This window comes from Psammomys obesus, unplaced genomic scaffold, assembly GCF_907164565.1.
Source record: "Psammomys obesus unplaced genomic scaffold, mPsaObe1.curated_primary_1811, whole genome shotgun sequence".
In the NCBI taxonomy this organism is placed as follows: domain Eukaryota; kingdom Metazoa; phylum Chordata; class Mammalia; order Rodentia; family Muridae; genus Psammomys; species Psammomys obesus.
This window is the reverse complement of record NW_026588368.1, coordinates 4605406-4623442: the sequence shown is the minus strand read 5'-3', so window position 1 is coordinate 4623442 and position 18037 is coordinate 4605406. Positions and strand designations below refer to the sequence as shown.

The window sequence follows — 18037 nt, the reverse complement described above, 5'->3', positions numbered from 1 at the left end:
AATTGTTTTATATGATTCCACTTCTCTCTTAGGTCTCTGTATGCTTGCTTTTAATTCTTTATTAGAAAGAATACATAAATAAATCGAAAGAATTGTTTTGGTTAATGAAAGCTGCAATCTTGTTTCCAATTTTGAAAATGTGATTTGAGGTTTCAAATCTACCTAACACGGATATTATAACACTTAAATTTTGTAGCACCCTACCCTATCTTCTTGACTGATCACTTTACTCATAACTAATGACATTCTTTGTGTCTTTATTAGTTTTGACTTGATGTCATTTCTTCTTAGAAACACCTGATTTAGTTAGGTTATTGTCTCTTGAGCCCCAGCAATCAAACCGTCTGACTCCCTAGCATCTGGATCGAAAGCCTGTGGTACCCACTCCTCCCCGCTTTGTTTTTAACCTGGGTTCTTGTGATGGAATCACATCCTCATGTTTGCTGTAGGTACTTGACTGTCTGAGCATTCCCAGCACCTTCCCGCTTCTTTGACTTTGTGTTAGAACCTTCCGCCTACAGCTTCTTGCAGCTAACTTGAAATGCACATAAGTAAGAACATACTCCACTTCCATGGACTAAACTTCATTTACTCCTTAAATAAGTGACCCATTCTTGAAATATGATTTACCAAGTATACATCTTACTCTTAGAACAAGATACTGACATTTACCAATTATGTTTGCCAATTCCTGAGATAAGTGCTTTGTTCACTCTGTGGTTTAATCCTCTAAACAACATATGTGGGCAGAAAAATGAGCGTCTGTGTTCACTGGTCCTCTCACAGACCAGTACAGAATGGTTTCATCTTCTAAAGTATTAGATCTCTCTGCTTAAAACAGTTTTCCTCTTCTCACCAGAAGTCTGGATGTATCCTACTTCTCTAGAACTTCTGTGACCTTTCAGGTCTAACTTACATGTCTTTGTGGGGTTTTTGAATAGTTCCTTTCACTTACGTCTGTTTTATAACCTGTTATTATTAGCTATTACATAATATGTAATAGGTATATCACTTGAAAATACCCAGTTTTCTTCAGTAGAATATGAGCTCCCTGGGCACAGGAGGTGTGTCTGTGTACAGCGTGGCTCTGATAGCGACAACCTGCTGGGTGAACGTTGCCGCTAAGTGAACATCCAAGTTACTCAATGAGTGGAATTTTCTTCTGACCTCTGCCTGCATGCCTGAGAATTGCCGTGTCACTTTATTAACTAAACATCCCGGAGGACAGTAATAATTTTGTGATCTTTCCAGTAATCAAACCAGCAGTTTAGACTATTCTGTGCTTCAGTTGGGTTTCTGCTTCGCTTACTAAAGCACTTCATCATCTGCACAGAATAACAGTAATTTCAGTTACATATTTAAATACTTAAAATGGCTATTTTCAAGTAATTTACATTTTTTAGTTCTTGGTTTTAAAAAATTATAGCTGTGAAGCACAAACAAAACTTAGAAATCATTATTATTTTTTTATCCTATCTTTAAGAGTGGGAAAATTTGTGTCTGAGAGTATGAATATACAAAATTCTAGCCACCTGATGCTTGATGCTATTTCAGCTAATGGACCCTAGCATGCAAGTCTAAGGTAACAGCAGGTCCCCAATTAAAAAAGTAAGTGATTTGTAGAAACATAAATATGTATAAATTCAGAAACTTTGAGAGCATTATAATGTCATGTAATATAGATAATCTTTTTGTAACTTGATTTTATTTCCTTTTGCATTGTATTTCTGTCCTTTGATGGTAACTTTCACATTAGGGTTTTCAATATTTGTTTCAATTTTTCCTCCCTTGGAAATAGGTTTATAATGTTTTTTATTTGTTTGTTTGTTTGTTTTACAATATTTTAAGACTTATTTCTTTTATATTGTACTTAATAGGCTATATTTAAATTTAAAAATTATTTCCATTCATTTTTTGGTGTATGGGGAAGAACACATATGATAACATCTATGTGAAGGTCATAGAACCTGTGGATACTAGTTTTTCCCTCCACCATTTAGATCTTGGTGTTGAATCATACTTAGCAGCAGGTATTTTTAACCTCTGAACCATCTCACCTGCTCCAGGCAATCATCTATGGACAGTTCTTTATGCATTTCTATCTCTGTACTTCCCTTCTGACTCTTAAGCTGAGCATCATGTCTCTAGTAACAGATTATTGAACTGAATAGCTGAGTGGTTTGAGAGCATCATAAACATACTTCTCAGAACTATGTAGATTATTCTATTTTAAATACAACCTAGTTGTTTTGGTGACTGGTTATAAAGATCAGGTACTTATTAGACCCTGAAATGAGTCTGGTGGAAATATATCATCTTTCTTACTGGTGACAGCTGGCCTCAAAACAAGAAACATTCTGCACTTGACAGGAAACTTCAGAGGCCAACAGGGATGCTATTTCTAAGAAAATTATGCAGACTTTGGCCTGTTGAAAGTAGTTCTTAAATAGCTGTGCAGTACCATAGCAGAAATCTTCATGTTTAGACCTCTCTTTTTGTTCTGAGAAGTACTGTAGGAAATGGTCTGAAGTTAAAAGAATAATTGTTTTTAATAATGGCAACAAAAAACCTGCATTCCAATGTATTTATTAGTGGAAATGTCTCAAATCTGTTCAGTTAATAAGTACATAAACTCAGATACTTAGAGAAAGAATGTCAGAAGAGTTGAAACTATCTATATTTTTATAGCCACATTCAAAAATATAAGTAAAATGGTGGCTAATTGAAACGTATTATGTTGTTTTGGGGTATGTGTGTACATGTATGCATTTTTCCTATGTTCAGAAGTAAGTGTGTGCGCACTCATTTGCATGCACGCACATGCATATGAAGGTCAGAAGAGAAGCTGAGGTAATTTCCTTAGATTCTGTCCACTTTTGTGCGTGTTTTTTGAGATCAGAGATGAACATTAGGTATCTCCTTCAGTTACTGTTCACCTCATTAAAAAATATTATTTATTTGTATTGTATGTATGGGTGTTTTGCCTGCATGTGTGTCTGTGTATCATGTGCCTGCAGAGCCCAAAAGATGGTTATCAGATCCTCTGGTACTAAAGTTACATATGGTTGTGAGCTGCCATGTGGGTGTTGGAAACTGAACCCAAGTCCTTTGCAAGAGCAGCAACAACTCCTCAACTTGTGAGCCTTCTCTCCAGGCTTTCCATTTCGGTTGTTTGAGACAAGGTCTCATGCCTGAAACTCATCCATTTAATTAGACTTCCTGGCTAGCTAGCCCCAGGAATCCTGTTTCAGCACTGGGATTGCAGGCATACTCTGTTTTTTGTGTTTTTTTATATGTGGGTGCTGGAGATCAGATTCTCTCATGAATATTTTCTTTCAGCAGAGTAAACTTCTGATAAAAGTGAAATGACTCAATTGAGACTACCTTGTTTTTGTTTAAAATCATACTTATATAATTATCTTGTAAACAATTTTGAGGTAATTATTGTCCTCTTTGTATTAAACAACAAAAATTTATCTTGGCATTTTAATAAAAGGTAAAATACTACCAACCATCTGTAAGATTAACAAGTAAAAAAACAACAATATGATTTTTAAAATAATTATAGTATTAGCAATGCTAAAAGGTATGATTCCCTGGTAGAAATATTGAGGAAACTACCAAATAGAAACAAAATGTTACAAAAATACAGAAATTGAATATGTGCTAGGTAGTGAGAGTGGGCATTATGCAGAATTTAAATATTTCTAAACCAATGGCATTATCTTTCCTCATTGTATGGGTTGTATGGGATAAATATGTGAATCATTAGGTACCCTTACATTGATTCTCTCTCTCTCTCTCTCTCTCTCTCTCTCTCTCTCTCTCTCTTTATTGCTCTTAAAATGTATCATCACTTAAAGTGTAAAACTTAAATTAGTTAATTAGTCATTATAACTCCCTGTGTAACTTTGCCAGCTGGGGTCAGTAGACTGCTACTTCCACAGTTCTCAAGCTCCAGGAAGTAACCATGTGAGATAATAGGACCAAAACTCAAAAATCTGAATGCCTTCCAATAGTAATTTTTTAAATTATGTATTTAGATTTGTCATTAGTATCACGAGTACTTTTTTAAATATCTTAAAAAGTAATAACTTACATAGTTCTTGACATTCAGGAATTATTTATGCCTCCAAATTTAAGTTTTAATTCTTCATTGATTTTTCTAAATTTGTAATCCAATGAAAAATTAACCGCAGTGGACCTAAAATAAAAGATTGGCACTCCCAGAATTGTGCCTCAGAGATAAGTTTCAGAACCTGTTGCTATTGTCCTCATGGTAGATGTGTTTTATACTTTTGTCTACACTGTGTGAGATCTATTGTACTCAAACATTTAGGCAATCTACAACATTGGATGTATACTCTGCTCATAATGAGTGCTTGAGAGGTTTAGGTCCTTATTAGGATAATCTCCAGAGAAGTTTATTTAGCCCAGTTACCGATCATGGCGGTAGTTATCCAATATACAATGCTAGGCGAGCCTTGAGAATCAGGGGCAGCTTCTCACTGGTTGAATTTGCCCTTAGGTCCATCATACTTATTGTTTGCAGTGGAAGGTATTTTCCTAGAGAAATGTGCACATTGTAATTTGTCCTACCCAGCAGGTAGTACTTATATGTGTTCCATCCTAAATTCTAGTTTGATAATCATTTATTTCTCCTTAATAAACTATTAAAAATATGCTGGAGGTTAGTGTAAATTGTATTGGATCAAAAATCAATTGATAGGAATTTTATTCCATGTCGTGTTTACTAGTTGTGACTTAGTAAGTGCCCTAACTCCTCCAAGCCCTGTCTTAGAGGGAAGAAACCATTACCATCCACTCATGACTCATACTGAGATAAGCTATAAAGGCTTCCTTCAAATGCTGAGACTCATTATGGCCTCTTGTGTGTGTCTGGTGGTACGTTGGAGGAGGGGTCTGCGTGTAAGCCTCTGTGTGTGTTTGCATGTTCACACTCACTTGATACTTAGAAGTTCCCTGTCTGCATTCTTGAGTTGTCAGACATTAAATTCCGTTTTTGTTTTTTTTTTTTTTTTACGTTGGCAAAGTAATCTAATAAAGTGAAATGACTCCTTTCTTTTTTCACAATTTGTTTACCTGAGTTCAGTCCCTAGGTTCCATGTGGTAGAGGGAGAGAATAAACTCCTAAGGTAGTCCTCTTACTTTCATATATATGCCATGGAAAGCCCCTCTCCAAAAATGAGGGGATATTTTTAATTAAAAAATCGTAGTTACTATGTCTTTGTTAGTGCTATTTGAGAAAGAAATTGTGATCTGTCATTTACATTATTTATAACCTTTCTTCAGGAGTAAGGAAAATAACAACTTTTTTATTTTGTTTGAGTGTTGTGAACCTGTTTGTTGCTGGAGAAAGTAGATTATAGAAGCTACTTAATCATACAAACTTAAGCAAAGGAAAAGCCAGTCTGCTGACACAATACTTTACAGTGTATTAATTCAGATTCCTTTCGTTTTTGTTTGGATGTTATGTTGCCAGAAGTTACTAAAATTGAATTGTCAGCAGTTAAATAGTTCCCTTCTTTTCAGCCTTGGTGACACAAGACCTGACAGCAGGGTGATAACTGCTGGAAAAATGCGTGCCCAGGTTTTATGGGTGGCTTTCACCTTTTCAGCTTCACTTAGGAGTGTTGAGCCATTATCATAGGATTTATCTACCTAAGCCCTCTGACTTGATTAAAAAAGACAAAAGAAAATTTCATTCACGCTGAGATGTTTTCTCTCTTTTACAATTTGTCTTCAGATGCAGAAGATGTGTTACCAGAAACATGAAAACTGCATAGTCAGGTGTTGCCAACCAGTGGACAATTCTGCCCTGTGCCAGCCTGTCTCAGCTGTGCACATATTTGTAATTCATTTGCTCTTAGAGAAATGATGTACTTTAGAGGTGGCAAAAGCATTGTATGAATTCTTCATCCAGTTGAGCATGCTCATTTTTAAAAGTGTCATTTACTAATGTCACAGCATATGACAGTGTTGATTTAATGAGGAAATGAACAGTGTATAAAAAGTCAAGAAATCTGCCAAGACTCAAAACTGTATTCTGAACCAGTGTTTTCTTTAGGGTTGTTTTCTGTGACTCATGCTTGGATCCTGCACAGGAGTATCTGACATTCTGGAGTCTAACATAAGCTTATCTGCTACCGTTAGCATATGTCAATACCCAATCGAAATTTCCTGAATAGAAATTTCAGGGAACAAAATAGAAAACATATAAATGTTAAGTTACATGTACCTTTAGATGGGGAGCATGTAGATATGAAAAATTAATCTCTTTGCTGGCTCTGATTATTTTGAAGTCCTGATCCATTGGGACTAGTAACTCTCTTCAGATAAACCAGTAAAGGTAAATTCCTCAGCCGTTGCCCTGGAAAGGAGCCCTCTGTACTGAGCCCTGCCACAGCATTATCCCCTGTTAGGCTGTGCTTTCTTGAGGTAACCCTCTGATACCTTTCATCTCTCATATGTTTGCCGTCTGAGTCATTAGACTTCGCAAGTATATCAGCATGGTTTGGTTTTGTTTTGTTTTTGTTTTTTCACTCTCAACAGAGGCTCATTTACCTTCTACACTGTGCCAGGCTTTGACATACATCTTAACTCCCTTCTTGAGCCTTCAGAAAAGAAACAAACAAAACCAACCATCTGCCTGAATTGGTTCTACTTTTCTGATGTGAAGTGCTTATTCTTAACCGTGGCTGTTAGTTGCAGGATTCTTATATGTTTTGTTGCTGTTGACGTTCAAGCCTTATATTGTCACATTCTTGTAAGAAGCCTGGAGTCTTCAAGGTTCTTGCATTCAGCTGTAGCGTTGAAGCTTTTCATTGAAGACATAGTAAGAATATCTATTTCAGAACCATGCTTTCTCAGCTTTTTTGGCCACTGGCTTTTGCTCCTAGTGCATGTCTTTATTGTAGCACAGGCATCCCAAACCTTGTTTTAATCTAGCCTACCTCCATCTTCATCCACTAATCATCTTTGCATCTTACTCTCTCAACACGTTGGCCTCCCTGCCTTGTGTTCCTGATGTATGGATTTCTCACTCCCTTCTGATAGTTATTCATTGTTGCTTTTTACTTTATCTTAATCCACTAGTCTTGCCTTCACTTCTTTCTCTATTCTGGTTCAATTTCTTGCCTGTCATTCTAACAATTATTTTAAACTTCTAAAACGTTGCTCCTCTAACATTTCTAACGTTCCTCCTGTTAACATTTCAGATAGTGGTGAAATCTCTTCATACAACCCGAGATGCTTCTTTGTCTATCCTTACCTCTCTCCTCACACTAGCCTCCTTACTTCCTTTGTTCTGGAGCTTCTGATATTTTGATAATTTAATTCATCAGAGTATGCTTTCTTGTGGCATTGCTGTTGTACAGAGGGGACACATGTAATGCTTTATTCTCCCCATCTGGTCTGTCTTGGAGAAACTAGGGCCTGGGACAACACCAGGACCTCATGCTATGTATTCCCCATGGAATCTTGTACTTTTTTGCATAGCGTATCCTTGGTTTACAGTTGAGTTTTGTACTTGGTGACAGTAGCACACAGTATAGAAAAAGTCTTTGATGCATAGCGTGGTATCTGGCACCTTGTTGGGCATGGAAATATGACAGGAATCAGTCAATAGATAGAAAGCTGTTGGAGAGTGCCTCTCATGAGTACTGATGCAAACTAACAGGGAGGAAGATGGACTCGGGTGGGAATCCTCTTTGCTTCCTCTGGCAAGAAACTTTAGCCTCTAAACTTTTTCTTTCATAGAAGTTATAATAATGGTAGCAATAATAGCTATATCATATGATTACTGTGAAGTTTTAATAGCACAATACATATGAAAGATTTGGAACAAGACCTTTTAAAGCAGTTAAATAATGTAATATTGGCCTATTAGTAATTGGAAAAATAATTTATAGTGTAAATATTACCATAAAGCTCTGTTAAGAACTGTAAATCACAATCCTCATTCACAACAATTACATGAAACTTGAAGTAGCTTGTTAGGATAGGCTGGTTTTGTGTGTCTGTACCTGTCTTTTCTAAATTTTTCAGAAATGTTTATCAGCCTTTAACTATGTACTTTCTTTTCTCCATTCCCCCTCCCCTCCCCCACCTTTTAAAGGCAGGGTTCTGCATGACCTGGAACTTCCTATTTAGACCAAACTAGCATCAGACGCACAGATCCTCTTGCTTCTGTCCCTTAGGGTTGGGATTAAAGGTCTGCACCACCATGTCTGGTTGCAGGTGGAGGCTTTATCTAGACTTTTGTTAAAAGTCAAGAAAGCTAATAGGATTCTCATGCAACTGCTTTTCATTGTGACTACTTAGCCCTTAGCGAATCTTGAGGGCTGTCTTTTGCTTTGGTTTTAGTTTTTACTACTCCTCTTTTCTTCTAGTCACTTTCTTCTTTTTAAAGCAGACTTATTCTTTCAAGGAGGTCTTACCAAGATTCTGCATAAACAACATGAAAACTACAAAGTGTCCTCTGCTGTTGGTTGTGGAGCAGAGGATGATGGGAAATAAGATGCAGACTTTGCTAGCACTGGAATGTCCTCATTGCTTTGCTTTCTTAAGGAAAATAGTCTATGATTGAGTCATAATTTGCTCCCTTTTTATTTTGTGTAAAAGTTTATTAGCTTGTGATTTAAGCAAACCATCTGGTCCTATTGGCATCACACACTGACAGACCTGAGCTTTCTCCCTAATTTTTCTGTAGACAGTTAGGTTATATGCTTGGATCCCAGTTCTGGCAGGGATTTTTGAACATTTATCTTAAAATTTCTGCTTTTTAAAAATTGCACTGTGACCCAAAGCACATATAAAATGATGGAGAATTTCTTAGTTGTTTAGCAAAAGATTTATCTCTCCTGCTGTCATACTTTAATTTTTCAGTGACAATGACTCAGTATTTTCCAAAAACCTTTGTGTGATAGGTCCTGGATAGCCAGATTTGCAGAATATGTTCTCTTGGGTTTCAGAAAGGAAACAGAAAACAGGATAATTCAAATTGACTTTCATATTGTTTTCCTGACTTGTAGCCAGAGAGCAAATCAAGTGATTAGCTGGAAGTCCTGGTTTATGGGTACCATTCTTGCTTTGTGTATAAAAATGCTCTACAACTTATTTGGAGGTGCTGGAGTGATGGCTCGGCGTTTAAGAGCATTTGCTGCTTTTGCAGAGGATCCAGGCCTGCTTACCAACACCCACATGCTGGCTCATAACCATCTGTAACTCAAATTCTTAAGGATCTGACACCAACTTCAGGCTCCAGGCACACACATGGTGCACAGAAAGACATGCAAACAGTCACACACATTAAATAAAATAAGGAAATCCAAGGAAAAATTAAACTTACTTGGGTATATGTATAATCAGAGGTAGAAGTACTTATAAACGTAGCATTCAAATGCAGATTAGGCATTCTTTAAGAAAACTGTGCTTTACTAACTCCGGAAGCCCAAGAAGTGAAAGTTTAGAATACAAGTAGGACATGTCATTCAACACGGTAGACTAGACTCTAGGAAAACAGTTGAAGAGGGTTGTTGAAATACATACTTTTATGAATCAGCTAGAGAATGCATAGGCATAAGGAGAGGCAGGGAATTCGTAGGTAATACTTGATAAACTGTTAGGCTTGAGTTGTCTTTAATTTGACGGTAAAAATGGGGGGGGGCAGTCCAGAGCTGCTCAAGGAGGAAGAGCAAATAATGTAGCAAACCTAACCATGCATTTACAAAGAGCAACCCACAAAGCCCAGAAATATTTCTGGGGAGCTTGGAAGGAAGGAAGGATACTCAGTAGATGAGATTTTGAATGCTTGCACTTTCATAACGCCTAATCTTGCAGAGTTAAGTTAAAACGATAGGTGTTTTTGCCAGTAATTTGAACATTTAGAGTAAATTATCAATGCCAAGCAAAATAGTACTTGGCAAAGCTTGCTTAATATGAGAAAGAAACCCTTAAAAAATGAAAATTAAAACTTTCCCACAAATTTCAAGACCAGAGATTTATATTGGTGTCTTAGAAAACTTAATGGGAACATGCCTCATTTGAAGACTTAACTGAGGTCAGCAGTTACTTTGAAGATTGTTCGTTTGGCAGTGCCAGAATTAGTCGCGGCCTGTGTCACATCACCTAACAATCCATTTCTCAAGGCAGCTGCATAGCCTAGCCAAAGTCAAGGTCTCCTCCATGCCAGGAGGTCGTGACAGCAGTGTCGCTCTACTGTATGCTGTTCCCATAGAAGAGCAGTTCTCAACCTTTGGGGGTTAAATGAACCTTTTATACAGGTCGCAGATATGGTGTCCCGCATGCCAAACATTCATACACATTACTATTCTCATCATTTGGCAAAATTAGTTATGAGTAGCGTGAAAATGATTTTCTGGTTGGAGTCATCACAGCATGAGGGACTGTATTAAAGGGTTGAAGCATTAGGAAGGTTCAGAACCGCTGCTGTAGAGGAATGGATAATTGAAACCACTGATTCAATCTACCAGTGATGCCAGGTAGGAAATATCTTGTGACTTTTTGTAAAGAAAATATTTCTTAAACAGAATACAGTCACAAATCTTAGAATAAATGCTTGATAAATCATGTTCAAATACTTTATCAAAAGATTCCATGATGACCCAGCACTCAGGGAGGCATAGGCAGGCAAATCTCTATGAGTTCAAGGCCAGCTTAGTTTATAAAGCGAATCCAGGACAGCCAGGTTGTCCTCCAGAGCCCACCCACACACTGTGGCATATGCTTCTCTCAAAAATAAATTATTTTTTAACGAAGATAATAGAGGAAGTTTCTAAGAGATAATTGAGACACTGTATTGCAACACTGAGCCATAAAATATCTCCTTATGACATAATAAGAATGACATGATGTTCTTGTGATGGAATGCTGTCAACAAGGAACAAAAAGTCAAACCTCAATTTATAGAAATCTTTAAATTTACAGTTTACAAGTTTGCATTCGGGAGGAACACATTAAATGACACTGTAGGAAAACCACCAAATGACTCTAGAAAGTGTTGAGTTTGTACAGGACAAAGGGAGGTTAAAACTGTAGAGGACTTAGTCTTTTTCCAAGTACAAGTCAAAAGAATTTTCTTCCATCTATGAATTGCCTTCGTAGTAGTCTTATACAAAAAAAGGGGGAAGGGGAACCATAAAACCTATTGACCATAAAAGTTTGTCAAGCCTGACAGACTAAGCTCAGTCCCCCTATCAGGGCACTCACCTTGGAGAAGACTAAGTCTCCCATTTATGGCTTATAGCTTCAGTCTGCTGTTTTCTCTCAGTCATCTCCATTACAGTGTCAAGTAGAGTGATGAACACAGGCATTCTAGTCTTAGAGGGAAAACATTCAGTCTTTAACAAAGATGCATTTGTCAATTGAGGAAGTTCTAGTCTTAAATTTTAAGTTGTTTTTAACTGAAAGTATTAAAAATTGTCATATATATAATTTATAATATAATTAATATAAAACATAATAATATATAATTGCCTATTGGGGTGATTATGTATTTTGTATTACTGTATTCTATTAACATGGTATATTACATTGTTTGATAATTATATGTTAAGCTAGCCTTGCATTTCTTAGATAAAGAACAATTTTGAGATATCTTAGTCTTTATGTTTGCTTTTCCAGTTAAGTTCTCTTCTCTCTGTAATTTTAGTTTCCTCTATCCCTCTCCTCTTCCCTCCTAATCTTCTCTTGGTTTTAGGCTTTGGGTGTTAAAGCAGTCCCTACTTTTCTTGCTTCCTAATGGCAAAGATCATTTGTACATTTTTCACCCTAAATCTGGAATCCGGTCCCTTTACTCCCAACCCCCAGCCCCATGGAGCCTGTTCCATTAGTGGTAAACTACAGTCAACAAGCTTCTTAGCTGTCTCCACCTCTAGATCATGTTCTGTAATGCATAGTTATTTTGTTCTTCATTTTAGGATATAAACTCACAGTTTTTATTTTGGAAGGGGGGGGGCAAAGCATGATGGGTGAAGCAAAGCCAGAAGATCCCAGTTATTCAAATTGATAAAAAGAGGTAGTTACTTACTTTGAAATACATTCATCTACTTTTTTTTTTTTTTTATGTAGGTGGGCTGGCAAGATGGCTTAGCAGGTAAAAGAGATTGCTGTCAAGCCTGAAAAACTAAGTTTAGTCCCTGAAATCTATATGGTTGAAACCAGGGCTACGTATTGAGCTCCTATTTTAGGGCTTGGATAGTGCAATTGATAAGGCTCCTGACCTTAATCTGAGATACTATTTCTAAAAGCAAAAGAAAAATAAAAAGGATGTGGTAGAGGCAGGAACATTAGGGGTTCAAGCCTAGTTAAGGTTCCATAGTGATTTTCCAAGCCAACAAACATCAAATTGTCTGAGAAAAAGGGGGCAGGCAGGCAGAAGATTATACAAATTAAGAATTCTGTTTATTTTTCAGGAACCTTGGGAATATAGTTAAATAACTACACTTCTTCCCTTCAATGATAGTTATGGTGATCTTCTCCTACGTGTGGGTGATATTTTCTAAACTTGTCTCCAGTGCAGGCCTGAAACTACAAACCATACTCAATACATATAGTAAAGTTTAATGTATGAAAAGAGCTCAGTGAGAGAGTAACAACAATAAAATCATTAGAATGACAATAATATTAGAAGTTATATAGATATGGCTTCTTTCTCAGCTTATTTTACTGTACCTTTTATTTAAAGAAAGCACAGTACACCTTCTCTTTGTCAACATCACTTCGCACATTAAGGCCATTATTAAATAAAAGGAAACATTACTTGAGCACAAGAACTGTAAGAGCAAGTTGGGGTTCAACCTCTGAGGTTGGTACTGAATGACCTGAAGGTAGACAGCACACACAGATAATTGGCAAACAGCAATTCACAGCTAGGCCCAAGGGAGAAACAGATGTGAGATTTCAGCATACTGTAAGACTGGTACATATTAAAAAGTTATAAATTGTTTAATTCTGGGATTTTCCATTTGATGCTTTCAGACTAGAGGTAACCAACTGCAAGAAGCAGAACCGTGGATAAGAGATGGATGTCTGTTTTGCTCTTGATTCTGGAGAAGTCACATAGGCTCCAGTATTTATAAATATAGTATACAATATTTCACATTGCTTTTCCCCTGAAATTTGAATGTAATTGTGTGCAGTGAGGCACTGTTATTTTTTCCTATGTTATATAATTATTCCTTATCTTGTCTAAAAGTACATGGGAATTTTTTTAAACATGGCCTTAACTTTTTTTTTTTGTGCCGTTAATGGCAATAAGTAAATTAGATACATGCTCTCATAAAAAAGTTAGTTTTGACCATTGCAGTATATGCAAAAATCAGTGCATTTGTTTTATAAATATAAACATGAATAATCAAGAGTACATAATCATAGAATAGTCTTATGACTTTGATTTAGACAGAATCTTACTCAGGGCACAAAATGCTCCAAAACTAGAAAAAATAAGAACATGTTCATTAAATGCCACTCAGTTTGAATATTCTCTATCAAAACATCATTAAATGTGTCTTAGTGTTTTCACGAAATAGAATATACAGTTACAAGAATTACAGAACTATAATCATACCATTGGCATGGATGGATCTCAGTGAAAAAGCCAGATAATTGTATGCTTTATGATTCTGTTTGCAGAGTTGAAACAGTTAGGATAATCAAGTGTAGAAAAACAAAATGGTAGAATACTTTTTGTCTGGAATGGGATACAGAGGCAGTTCTGAGTCCTGACAGTGTTCTGTTTATCCTCCTTGCTGATAAAGATGCATTGACTTGTTTAGTTATCATGTATCTTTCTGTATTTTGCACTTCTGTAAAAGACTTACCAAATGTGTTTCCCTGCAAAGGAGTGTGAGTATCTCCCTTTTATGTGGGGCATGAAGGACTTTACTGTTTATTCATACTTGCTTGTGTGTGTGTGTGTGTGTGTGTAAACTTTTTAGGGCATGTAAGAAACTGATGTGGTTGATTTCTAGGAGTGGTGCCACACAGGATGCCAGGGAGAGTTTTGAGATCTGTTTAGACATGGCAGCAAATGCTAATGGGGACAGCCCTGCTCTCCCTGTGTTAGAGCACCTGTACATGGTGCACATTCACCATTAATTTTGTGGGTACCAGAGTACCCACATAACGTATTTACTCAGTTTTAGAAAAGCTTTATATGAATTAGATGGCAAGAGTTAACTCTTATCAGTGGTTCCCAGAAAGCTGGGGGCAATATATAATCCCTGAAAAGTTTAGAGATGTGTGCCCCAAGAAGGTCTGCCCAGCACTGTAAGGATCCCACTGGGGTAAGGGTCAGCTTGAGCTCTAGGAAAAATCCAAAAGTAATGTAGGTACCAAATGCTTTTCTTGGTGTTTAGCAGTTGATGTGATTAGGGACCAGGCTTTCACGTGGAGGAGCCTATGAACAGCTCTTACTGTTATCCTGTCTCCAAACAGCTCTCAGTTTTAGCACAAAAATTGATTCATGTAGGAGCGAGTGAATGGCAGAATCCCTTCCTCTACCTACCATCCTGTACCTCTGAAAAGATTAGTCCTTAGCAAGATAAGCAGCAGTATCATAAAATAAACTCCAACGAGCACATCTTTCATCACTATAGTTTTTAGTTTTTTGAGACTGAGTTTCTCTGTGTAGCATTGGCTGTCCTGGACTCACTTTGTAGACCTGGTTGGCCTCGAACTCACAGAGATCCACCTGTCTCTGCCTCCCTGAACCTGGCTAATTTTTGCTTCTTAATTAAACATATTTACTTAAGTAATTTAAATTTGGCAAATAATCAGAATAAGTGAAAATAGCTTATGAAGTTTAGCCCTTCCTCTTTGTTTCTTTTCTCTGTGTTTCAGCATTCTGTATTTTTGTTCCCCTGTACATGTATTTTGTTTGTTTCAGACCTGTTTCTATCAGAGCTTCCCCTTGCCAGGATTTTTTTGTTGTTGTTGGTCAACACAGGGTTTCTGTGTGTGGTCTTGGCTATCCTGGACTTGCTTTGTAGACCAAGCTGGCATCTGCCTTCCTGAATGTTGGGATTATAGGCATGCACCACTGCACCTGGCTATTGGCAGGATCTTTTTAAAGCATTGTGCTTGTTTTATCTGATCATATATTTTTCATTAAAAAAAAAAAAAACCCTCTTTAATGGTGTAAACAATAGAACTTAATTCAGATATATAAAAGCTATTCTCTGTATATGCTGCATCTGTTTGTCCTTTATTTCCTAAGATCTGTCAATGAATAATTGTTACTATTTTGTGTTTTATATTTTTATTTTTTATATTTGTATAAAGTATAATTTTTAATATATATTTTTCTTTGTGTGTGTGTGTGTGTGTGTGTGTGTGTGGTGTGTGCACAAATGCTGCTTGTGGAAGTCAGAAGACAGCTTTGTGGAATTAGTTCTCTTTTGACCTTCATGTGGATTCAAAAGATTGAATTGGCAGCCGAACAACTTTGATGGGCCTATTTTCATTCTCTCTTTTTCTCTTTTCCTCTCTTGCTAAGCTTTTTAAAAAATCACATTCATTCATTCATTCATTCATTCATTCATTCATTCATTCATTCAGAGGTGGATGTGTGTGTTGTTTGCTGGGGACTGACAGCCTTGGACAAGCTCCCTACCACAGAGGTAAACCTCCATACCTGTTTCTTCTGGGTACGTATACACGATCAGAAGGAGTTTAGAAATTTCAAAATAATTTTGTGTGTCTTCCGTTTTATCAGCTCAGGAGCTGTCCGTGGTCTGGCACCATTCTCCGAAATTGACCGTGGTATCCTACTTTTCTCCTTTTTGTTTGTGTCTTTTGTAGGTGGAGGAGTTGTTGATGGCTATGGAGAAGGTGAAGCAGGAACTGGAGTCCATGAAAGCTAAGCTGTCCTCTACCCAGCAGTCTCTGGCCGAGAAGGAGTCACATCTAACCAACCTCCGGGCAGAGAGGAGGAAGCACTTAGAGGAAGTTCTGGAGATGAAGTGAGTCTCCCCCCTCGCTTGTTGGGTGCCACTTGGTGGACATGCGTGTGCTGTGTGGTCTGGTATCTTCGTGTATCACTCTTGTACACTTAGCCTCTCTGTAATGCCAGCTTGTTCCTCCTGCCTTCTAGAACAAATGTTGTCAAGCATGGCACAAATTCTGCTCAAACCAAATTATTTTCACCTCTTTTGCACGGAGAGTGTGCTAACATGTATATCTTTGAATTTCTCCCTGAAATGTTGAAAATCATCTGGGAAGGTTCAGGTCAGCTGGGAGAGGGGATATTGCTTTTCAGTCTTATTATTGCCTCGTAGCTTGGTACTTAAAACATACTTATTCTAAAACCAGGGAAGTGGCCTGGCAGATAAAGGTACTTTGCAAAGCCTGATGACCTGATTTCAATCCCTAGAACCCATGTGAATGTGGAAGGAGAGAAGCAGTTTCACAGAGTTGTCTCCTGACTTTTATACATGCACTTTGGCACATACAAAATATAATTTTTTTAAATTAAGGAAAAATTCTAACCCTTTTCAAATGTACATAACAGTAATAGTATAATGAATTTCCATATACTTATCCATTGGTTTAATAATTAATATTTTGCCACACCAGTTGCCAATTTTTACAAACCTGTTACTTTCAGCCAAGCATTGCTATATTGCTCTATGTCTCTTGAAGTTCCAGTAGCAGTACTGTTTCATTTACTACTAACAGCCGTCACCCACATGTAAAGCACTCCTTTTGTGCGGAGCCCAAGTTTCTGGTGGGCTTCCTTAGTCCCTGGTGTCATGTAAAGTTGTCTGTATTTGTGTTGTCTTGCCTTAAGTCTGAGAAGCATTCTTTGTCCTTCATAACCATGGCTTAATAACTGCCATCTTACTCACTGGTCCCTCCCCTCTCATATTCCTGTATTTTCTCTCCTGTGATAATTTCTGGCCTGTGCTCTTCTCTACATTAATACAGTCTCTAACTAAAACACAAAATTTTCCAGCAACTAGCACATCAAGCTGTTAATGCCTTTTTTTTCTGTTGCTTTGAACTGTGGGTACATTGTGAGTACCTGGATAAATGCAGTTGCTAGGATCTTGCCAGGATCCTGTGGAGAAACAGGCCTTGTGAAAGCAGCACTGTATGGGTTTTGTATTGTTTGGAACCTCCTAAACACCAGTTGATCCATTCTCTTATCAGAGCTTTCCCACTCAGTTCAGATGGCAACTTCCAAGATAATATAAGTTTGTTTGCTACTGGGATTTCCTTTTATTATTAAGACTTTGAGACCACAATGAAACATGTTTTTAAAAATGCTTGAATGAAAAGGTAATTGTGTGGGTTTGTTTTATAGTAACATAGTAACATTATAAGCTTTCATTGCTGTTCAATTCCAGAAAAATAAATACCATGATTAGCAAAACTTATTAATAAGATCTTAACTCAGGCATAAAAACAGAGTAGAGAATATAAAGGTATGTGTCAACAGTATAGAAATTAAAAAAAAAAAAAAAAAAAAACCTGAAATAAAACACTAAGCTCCTACTTTTTAGGGATGACTGATTTCTTAAGTTGCTTTCTTACTTGCCCACATTGTATAACTGGGGTGTCGTGATTTTTTTTGTTAAGGTTTATTTATACATCACATGTGTATCTGGTACCTGTGAAGGCCAGAAGTGGCATTCCATAACTGGGGTTATGAGTGGTTGTTAACTGCCGTTTGGGTGCCGAGAATCAAACCTTGGTCCCCTCGAAGAACAGCCAGTGCTCTGAACCCCTGAACTCTACCCAGCCCTCATCGTGAAGTTTTAACTCAGATGTCTCACACAGCTTGTGCCATGTACACTGTACCATCTCAGAAGCTTTCGGAGTTTTCAGGCTTTACATTGCACCTACTGCCTTTCTCTTCACACTGCAGGAAGGTGCTGGTCTAGGACTCTCTTCTAATAAACATCTGTTTGTTACATACCTAATTTCATACAGATTGTCCGAAGGAACAAAGTGGTTGTTACCAGGTTCTTTTCATGTAGATCAGCGCATATGG

General features: G+C 37.3%; 1 protein-coding gene across 8 annotated transcripts in view; it reads left to right on the top strand.

Annotated features, from left to right (window-relative positions):
* The window catches only part of Erc1 (ELKS/RAB6-interacting/CAST family member 1), a 269824-nt gene that overhangs the window by 136959 nt on the left and 114828 nt on the right, over positions 1-18037 (top strand). For all 8 annotated transcript variants that reach the window (XM_055604168.1, XM_055604166.1, XM_055604167.1 and 5 more), the window contains one exon: positions 15844-16004. In XM_055604168.1, coding sequence (XP_055460143.1) covers positions 15844-16004 — 161 coding nt within the window. The remainder of the gene's footprint in view (positions 1-15843; positions 16005-18037) is intronic.